The 9,417-nt window shown below is 38.1% G+C and overlaps 1 protein-coding gene and 1 long non-coding RNA gene across 2 annotated transcripts in view; both read right to left on the reverse strand.

Annotated features, from left to right (window-relative positions):
• The window catches only part of LOC143459932 (uncharacterized), a 150,522-nt gene that overhangs the window by 69,949 nt on the left and 71,156 nt on the right, over positions 1-9,417 (reverse strand). The gene's annotated exons all lie outside the window — the stretch shown is intronic.
• On the reverse strand, positions 2,862-7,511 carry LOC143459716 (protein stum-like). Its single transcript, XM_076956962.1, has 4 exons — positions 6,837-7,511; positions 6,249-6,432; positions 3,799-3,981; positions 2,862-3,253 (listed from the first exon to the last, which is right to left on the reverse strand). The coding sequence occupies exons 1-4, from the start codon at positions 6,891-6,893 to the stop codon at positions 3,117-3,119; spliced, it is 561 nt and encodes a 186-aa protein (XP_076813077.1). The 5' UTR covers positions 6,894-7,511; the 3' UTR covers positions 2,862-3,116.

The raw sequence follows: 9,417 nt of genomic DNA on the forward strand, positions 1-9,417 counted from the left end.
TACACATTCTTACAGGATTTCAATAAACATTCTATGTCCAAAATAAAACGTTTTTTTTTCATTTGTAGCAAGTAATAGAAAGTTTACGACAGAAGAAACTATGAGAGATGTCAACACTTCTGGCATGACATTTGTTAATAAAGTTCTGTTGACATCTTATGTTTGATGTTGTCGTCGTCCTAACGACGCTGTTGTTGCTGCATGTTGTTGTCTTGGAGTGAAATCAGAAACAATTTATGGATAGTCCCGGTAGGTCTAATGTTCATTTTTATTAGGAACCTGCCTAGCCTAGCCATAACCGGCATAAACCATAGCCTAGCTTCATCATTAGTATTAATTATGTATTTGTACCAGCCTATCTACCTAATAAGCGCATACCGTGTGGTATTAGCTACCATGCTTTGACTTTAAAGACGGAGTTATCTGCTAAGTGCATGCCTAACTACAGCCAAGGTCATTGCAATGGCAGCGTGTAGTGACGCTGTCCATCGAACGCAGCCGGCATAAACGTTCGTTTGACAATGAAAGTAATGTGGCAAACTGCTGTGCTTAACTCTTAATTAATGAAGAATATTGCCTCGCCTTGGCGAGGTAGAAAAATAAACTAGACTCATTGTATTGCTCCCAAACACGGAAATCTTTTGTAAAAGGCGATATTTTATTGCGGAAAAATAGCACAGAAAGAGAAAATATGTACAAGGAAAACTTTTCCAAAATCTACTTGCAAAATACTTTAATTGAACATGCCGGTGATGGTAATGGATTTAAACAAATGACAATAACACAGATCGCGAAATCTTAGTAATGACACATCTGTAAATTGTAAGCAGAGCGTACGTAGCAGGTACGATAAAGGTTGTACATCGCAAGCAACAATTACAGCAAAGTTTATCCAGAATTTACACAGGTTCTAATTCATAAAAAGTTTGATAATGACATTTTCCATCAAAAGCTATGGTGGTGTGAAATACTTTTGCATTGCTGCACATAGTTTCTCAATCTGCTGTTTATAGGGGCCTTCATTTCGCCGGTCCCATGTGCGTCTAGCATACACGGTCCTCTTAATAGACCTGATAATTTCGTCAGGGTTAAAAAATTGGTTTTCATACAAAATCGCGTTCCTATGTTTCCAAATCTTTTGTTTTACTATTGTTATAGCCAATAGGTTAACATGTCTGCGGACTCGAAATCTGGGCCACCTATTCCGTCGAAGTTTGTTATTGTGGTTGGATCGAACTTAATATCGTCACTACCAGTTAAAATTTGCGCAACGCCGGAGGCACATTCCCAAAGAGTGCTTATTTTTTTACATTTTACCATCGTGTACAACACTGAGTCGGGGCCGTTGGTGCAAAAACGACATGCTGTTTCCGTGTAGGGAACAAAGTTGGTCATATCACCTCGAGTGGGTAAATCATTCCATATTACTCCGTAGTTGAAAGTTTTTTGGCGTTGGAGAGAATTGCGTTGTGTACTCTGGGCCATGTCGACCGCTCTGGTGAAGTAAAATAAAATTGTGGGGCACGATCTCGCAAGATACGCTGATATATTTTTTTAACCTTTCCGCTTAAAATCTCTTTCAGTAAGACACGATGTTTCCTGGTTATTTCGAGCATATGCTCATAATAAATCGATGGGGAGGTGGCATGCGGTGTACAGTTATCAATCTGGATGCCGAGGAGGTTGCACAGTTGGTGACCGATTTGGTGTTCTATCGTGCGATTTTCCAAAGACAGAACTTTTTTTTCTATTTTATCCCTGCAAAATGGGGCCAAAGGTTTTAAATAAAACAAATCTGCAAACTCGGGAATATTAATTATGTCATAACCGCCGTAATCTCTGGGCCTTTGTAGAACTTTGATGTCTGGAAACGTATTATTAAATAATTATCGACCGAAGTGCAAGACGATAACCATAACTCAAACATCTTTTATTCGACGAAGACATTTAAACATTAACGGATGTAGAAGGAATTTTGCGAAAAGTCACAAACTCTCAACTTATAGGCATGTTCTAGATTTATTTGAGATCGTAATAGTTGCAGAAAGTGGAAGTGGCTCCCTTCTATGTAAAGCGGGACTTAAGGCGTTTAGCCACAAGTTAATAACACTTAAAATCAACGTGGAATACGTTGGTACAATTCCCTAACATCTAACCCTTTTCTGGTAATAATTTATCTGAGCTTATTTTAGCTTCAACACAACAAACTTCGTTGGAAACCGCTGCAATAATTAACAACTGTGAGATTTACAAATCTCTTGAAAACTGTCTTCCAATGTAAACAACAACACTTCTGAGAGATAGCTCATATAGTAGACAGTATGTCATCTCTCGCGCCCCCCTTATGAATGTTACACGCCCCCCAGTTTAAGAACCACTGCTATAGAGAGACACATATAGAGAGAGACTGCTGACTACTGAAAACCATTCTAAAAACTACATAGTATACTATATAGTATATACAGTGTGGGTCAGAAAAACCTACCACATTTCAAACTTGGAAAAAGAGACAAAATTTGTAAGCAATGGATCAATAGCCGGTATTCGGTTTAATTGGGTACTACAGTGCCGCTGTACTTCCCAGCTTGGGCTATGAAATACTAGAAACCAATTTCGTCCGCTCTATTTTGGTACAACCTCTATACGTCTGCTTTATTAGCTTTACCCACTCGTAGTGCGCATCTTTCATTATAAAAATTTCTACAACGGCTAAAACTTTATCCATAATTAAGTCGACTAAATAAGGAGGACGAGAAATGGTTGTATTGCTTATTTTTCGCCATCGACTGCGCGGAGCGAAAGTTAGGATGCTAACCGTCGTAGTTATAACACAATAAGATTCATGTTCAAGATCAGTTAACTAGCAGATGACACAGTAATTGTTTTTATAAGGCACCACGAAGTGAACAAAAGAACAAACTTTGCATTTGTTATAAACGAGCTGAGACTAATATTGTCAAAACTGGCAATGGATTTTCCTTGCACGACGAGAACAGGCTGAACAGCTTACATGAGCAAGCAAACACGATGCATTGTGCTCATTATTTTCATATTTCTAACAGTCTTGATTTAAAAACGCAATTAATAGTACAGTAATGGTGAAGGTAGGGTCTCATCTACACCGGAGGTTTATTCGGTGGCACGAAGTTGGTGACAGGTTGGAATGTGGCTACTGGCCTCGGCTGGGTCATGTGTGGCGCCACGTTTGTAGTAGTTGTCGTGGTAACAATGCGTTGTCGATTTTTCGCTTCAGCTGCAAACAATAATGACAAGATAACCAACGAAATCTGTGGTTACAGGTCGTGCTCATGTGTTCTGGTTATATAAGATACTGCATCAGTTGTGTCTTCGAAAATGCAATATTTTTAAAAGCAAACTTGTTCTTTTTGCAAATTGCTTATCTTAATTCCTAATTATGAGTCTTGGCGTGGCACATCTCATAAAGTATCGTGTTAATTCTTGAACAGACAATGAGGATGAGGATGATGAGGACAGACTGTTTTAGTTCAGTGGTGCCCAAACTCTGAGTTTCTTTTCAGTTTTCACTTAATGTGTTTTGTACATAAGGCATTCAATGATTTTGGCTTACAAAGCTTTAAAGAAACAACAGGCTGGTGCTACCTGCTTAATAAACGAAACATTGGCTATAAACAAATATGGGAAAAAGTTTTGAATGATGTGCGATCGACATAGAGTGTCGCGAACCATAAAGGATTGTGGTTTCATTGAAGTCTGTCAGAGGTGCGAAGTATACGACTGTGAGGTCACTCTCTTGAACTTTAGCGATTATTTACTCACTGGCGATCGCAATGAAGGCAGATCCCCAAATAATGCTCCAAATCCAACCCAGGAAAAAGAACACAGCCGTGAAAAGCTGGGCAATTCCGACCCAGAAGTTTATGCAGAAAGTCCCGAACCTTCCACCCCCGGACTGTCCGACGTTGCCGCAGCAAAGAACGCTGAACCCGGCGATGATGGTGCCTGAAAAATTGTAAAAAAAAATTTCTTAGGTCAGTTTGTGGGTGAAAATGTGCGCTGTGCCGCAATTTTTCTGAATAGTTGCTGCAAGATCGAATAAAAACTGCTACAGTGTTACAAATACCACTAGGAATTGAAAATCATTGGACGTACGTTCATATGCACACATTACACAGGTCTACAAACTTCAACTTTTTTTTCAGGTTTGGGTTTTGACAACTGATTGTAGCTAATTTTGGGGCGCTGAATCCGAAAATGAACTCAGGTTTTCTCTATCACATCAAGTTTTCTTTCTATCGGTGTCATTATTTTATGAAATTGACCAATTTTACCCTTTTTACAGTAAAATGTCAAATATAATTATTTTCTGACAACTATAAACTTTCAAACATAGAGATATTTTTGCACTAAATTCATAAATTGGTTCAGATTTCCTCTAAAATAAAAAAAATCCTGTTATGATATCATAATAGGACATAGTTGAAATTGCTCGCGTAGAGTCTTTCCATGCTGGCTTGAACTCCCTGTCTTGGCTTCTCAGGTGTTATCTGTGGGTCAGCTGCTATCTCTGTGCAGCTGGAATATCGTAGGAAGACAGCTGGTGGGAGTAGATTTGACTTAGTAATAAATTCTTGCTTAGTAAGGAAGATTTATTTAGAAGTTTCATAAAGCACATGTACATTGTACAGACCAACATCAGAGTTCAAGCTGAAAAGTGGTTTGTAGAAGGAAAAGGTATTTTCATACTATATAAGTTTGAGTTCAAGTCGGTTAGAGTTTTTGGTATAGTGGTGTTTCTGTGGAAAAACTTGCTCTTAGAAAACTACTAACAAAGAAAGGTTATATTTGATCTCAAGCTATGTCTGCTTCCAGCAAAAGAAGAAAATGTTGTAATGATCCGGATATATTTGTTACATTTGTGGATGCTTCATGTTGAAGTCTCAACAATGCAATATTACCACGTTTGTAAAAAGGGCATATCTTGCTTACTTCAAAGTCAAGTTAGGGGGCCAGGACAAAAGCTGGGCTTCTCATAAAGCGTGCAAGACCTGCGTTGAATGTCTGAGAAGTTGGTCGCAAGGAAAAGGTTCACAAATGAAATTTGGAATACCCATGATTTGGCGAGAGCAACGAAATCATGTTGACGATTGTTATTTTTGTCTTGTTAGTGTGAAAGGGTATAACAAAAAGAGTAAACATCGTTTGAAATATCCAAATCTGGATTCGGCATTGCGGCCAGTTCCTCACAGTGATGAAAAGCCACTGCCAGTATTTATATCACTTCCAGAACTATAACTATACTTATATCCTTCCATTTTTTGGGAAACAGAAAAGCAGAAAATTATAAAGATCTCTTAAGGGAGCTACTGCTTAGTTTTGAAGATTTGGGATGCAGGATGAGCATCAAAGTTCACTACTTGAAGAGCCATGCGGATGAGTTTCCAGAAAACCTTGGGAAAGTTAGTGAAGAACAGGGTGAACGTTTCCACCAGGATATTAAAATTATGGAGGAACGTTATCAAGGTCGGTGGGATTGTCATATGATGGCCGACTATTGCTGGAGTTTGAAAAGAAAAATTCCAGATGCTGCTCATAAAAGAAAGTCCCTCAAAAGAGCATTTTTAAGCTTATAACTGAAGAGTTCATATTTTATGAAAGCTCTTTTGTTGACTGTTTCTGAACTCGCCCTGCCCAAGTCCCTTTGAGTCAATCTTTATTTTGGCACTTTGCTATTTCTGTGTGTGTCTTCAGAATTTCTGCACTCCGTTGTCTATGTGCATATTGTGTGAACTGCAGGCTATAATTCAGATAATACCTTGTCACTGTCCTATCGACAAGTTCGTCAGCATAATGTAGCGTTTGATGTTATTATGGTTGCTCTTTTGTATGCCTATTTTTTATTCCAAAACATGAAATTTTAATAATGACAACGCAAATTTGTGTGAATATAATATAGAATGCTTGTTTGCTAATTAAAGCTAGATTATTGCATCAGAATTCCTTGTTTTGACAACAAAGGGGGGGAGGGGGGGGGGGGGCAAAATTGATTTTTTTCAAAATTAGGGATATTTCATATCTCAAAAACGTGATGTGATAGAAAAAATCTGAGTTCATTTTCGGATTCAGCGCCCCAAAATTAGCTAAAATGAGTTGTCAAAACCCAAACCTGAAATTTTGTGTAGACCAGTGATTGATGTGAAGCAATAAAAATAACATTCTGAGGCTTTAAATATCGCTACATTTTATCTATGACCAAGGTAAAATTTTACCTATTCCAGGTAGTAAAATATTCACGATGCAAAGAACAATAGCAAGAGCTATCGGCAGTTCTGGAATGGCATTTCTCATCCTATTAGGCTTTTTTTCTGTCGTCACAGTCGTTCGTGTGACGTAGGTCTGTGGTGGAGCTGTTGGTCCGATTTGGCTAATTTCGTAACTCGGTGGTTGATTTTGCTGTAGGATTATTTTGTCACAAAGTTTTAGTTAAAGTTATACAGTAGCGGTACTTCAAATGTTAATTGAAATTTAACTTTCAAGAGTTGCTCTACTTCACTTGTTATCGCACAGGCTATGGCCGTAACCTAATCGTGATCTATCGAATAACGTAGGGTATAGTAAGACTTTTAGCCTCCGACTTGCTGCTTACTTACCTTAACTTGAACCATACAGTCCAACGGAAAACATTAACACGTTACAATATGGATAAAAATGTTATGCGTATTTTTGACCAGCCTACAACCAGGTTAGCACAATACTTTTCCCTTCCCACAGTCAAAGGCGAAAAATAAACAATAAGAAATGTGCAAATAACCTCTTTACATGCGACTTGCAAATACTGTATTCTCAAAATATCTCACCCCATAACTTAGATTTCCGACCGCATCGTAGGAGAACTGTTGGTTTGACGTCATCATAAATAGCTGGGTCTCTCAAAACATTGAAGAACAATCACAGAATTGCAAGAAGTTAACACATGTAGTGGCCTATGCGCTTGTCAAAGTAAAAGCAAAAAGCGTTTGACTGTTGTCCAGGTCAGTGCTGTCGTCAGTGAAGCTTGACAAAGCTGCTGCAGCATAACCACCCAATATAACTTGATGAAATTATTTGTTGCAGTGAGCCTAGAGCAGGGGCGGGCAACATACGGCCCGCGGGCCGGCCCGTGACGGGATTTTGAGCGGCCCGCAGACAGTTTCCGGTCTTACATGATAATGTGGCCTGCGGCCACATTATTCTGCTATTGAAGTACATTATTCGTTAATAAATTCATTAAATACTGTTTTTGGTCTCTATGCTTAAAACTTAAAGTTTACATTAAATACGATTTATTCCTTGCATAGGTGGATAAATACACGATTAATGTATCGATTCAGGAATCCGGCCCGCCAAGTACTTCATTTTCTCATATCAGGCCCGCCGGCCGAAGAAGTTGCCCGCCCCTGGCCTAGAGGGAAGTCCAACGCCTAACAACCTAAGCCTGTTTTTGTTTTAAATAATCTAGAGTTGAGAAGTGCATCTCTTTGATTAATTATTCTTCCCATGCTATGACAACGGTTTATTGACTTTGTCCATATGCCCATGCAAGTACTTGCTCCATACTTTGTCCATTCAAGTATTCAGTCGCACGTTACAGCTGTTGACTTTAACCAAAATGCTATTGTGACGACATTTTCCATTCATTGCTTATTATTCATTTAAGACGTAATTATTTGCTTCATGTAAACAAAGTTCTCTAACTTTATTCGAACTTCTAAGAATTTATAAAATACCAGATACTTCAAGACTTGATAGTTTCTGCGACGATTCTAATCAAAGAAACCCATGGTACGTTTTTTTCTGAGGGAATAACCTTTAATTATACCTGATACAGCAGTTTTAGAGTGATATTTATAAGGACTCTTCACGCTCCAATGGTTGTCGGTTTATATGTGTGTCAGCTTCTTATGACAAATAAAAATTTGTTGCTATATTACTTGTGTGAAGTATTACACAACAACCATATTCACCATAAAGACCGGGTACACTGGCGGCTATTGTCACAGTATGTGCGAAGACGATTGAAAACTTGTTTTGCTTCTGCTTCGATGATATGAGTTCCCATTACTCAAACGGCGTGAAAATTGCTGTTATTTCTTTAAATTCTTTCTATACATATGCCTATTACTTAATGATAAAGTTTCCATTTTTATTTATTGTTAGACACGAAGGCCTTACGCCTTCGGGCAAAGCTTACAGAATGTTGTATTGCGCAGTAATAATAAGGAAAAAGGTAAAGGAAAGATTGCAAATATTACATCGGTATTTACATGGCATCTGGCATGGCACATGGCACATCAGGTCAAGCCAGGTAATTTATCCGAACTTCATTAAGGAGAATTTAAGTTTAGTCAACAATTGAATCGTAAGATCCCCCCAAAAAAATTACAGCATTTACAAAAACAACCCATTGCTCGTGACGTAATTGTCACACTCTCACCTCAACAATTGAAGCAAGTTTTGCAGAAGAAACAGAACGAAATAGATTTCGTCACTTTTTGGAGGTGAGTTTAAAGTAAAAAACACGGCACCTGCGTTGTTTCGAATTATCCCAGAATAATCTGCATTGACCATCACGCGGCCTTTTTCCAATTGTCGCCAACTCACATAATCAAGTTGTTTATATAACACTGCTGCTCTCTGCTACTTCCATATCCACTTTTGGCCAAAATTTCACTTTTAAAAACATAACCTGAAAAAATACAAGATTAGGAAAGAAAAAAAACAGCAATTCCGACCCAGGAGTTAATGCAGAACGTCTCGAACCTTCCACCCATACCCCACCAGCGACGTAGCAACACAACTTGCCGCCTCTGGATTTCGATAGATATTTTCCCTCTTATTTTCAGTGTAGGTGTACAACAGAATCACCGAAATGATATTGTTTTGAAGGTTTTCACAATAACTAAATCGCAATGCGCGTTACGTGAGATGATGAGAGAAATGTAACGTTGAAACATCTCTCATAGCTTATACTTTGAATGAATTATTAGCTTTCTGCAGAACATTAAATGCCATTTAATTAATAAATAATATCACATTGTATATCATCAGAGTAAAAGGATCTTACAACTGTGTTTTAGTCATTTCGACCGCAATACGACAAACGACATCACGAAAGAAATAATATCATCCACAATACATTTCACCAACCAGTTAAAAAGGTAGAATTACGTTGTGGGATTGGGGTAGGAAGGCTAAAAAGTTTTTAAAAGCTAATTTTAAACTGTTGTGTTTGTCCACATTGCCCAACATATAAAAAAAACTGCAACAAATTTGCGTTATCACTCCTTAAAAATTGCGTTAAAACTTCTTGGAATAAATGTTTTTTTCATAGTGTAAATTCAAACACTTTTGTAACGCCATACAAGTCTATTTAGCTGAGCCCTTTCCTGCAATGTTGAA

The sequence above is a fragment of the Clavelina lepadiformis genome, chromosome 5 (genome assembly GCF_947623445.1).
Source record: "Clavelina lepadiformis chromosome 5, kaClaLepa1.1, whole genome shotgun sequence".
Lineage (NCBI taxonomy): Eukaryota > Metazoa > Chordata > Ascidiacea > Aplousobranchia > Clavelinidae > Clavelina > Clavelina lepadiformis.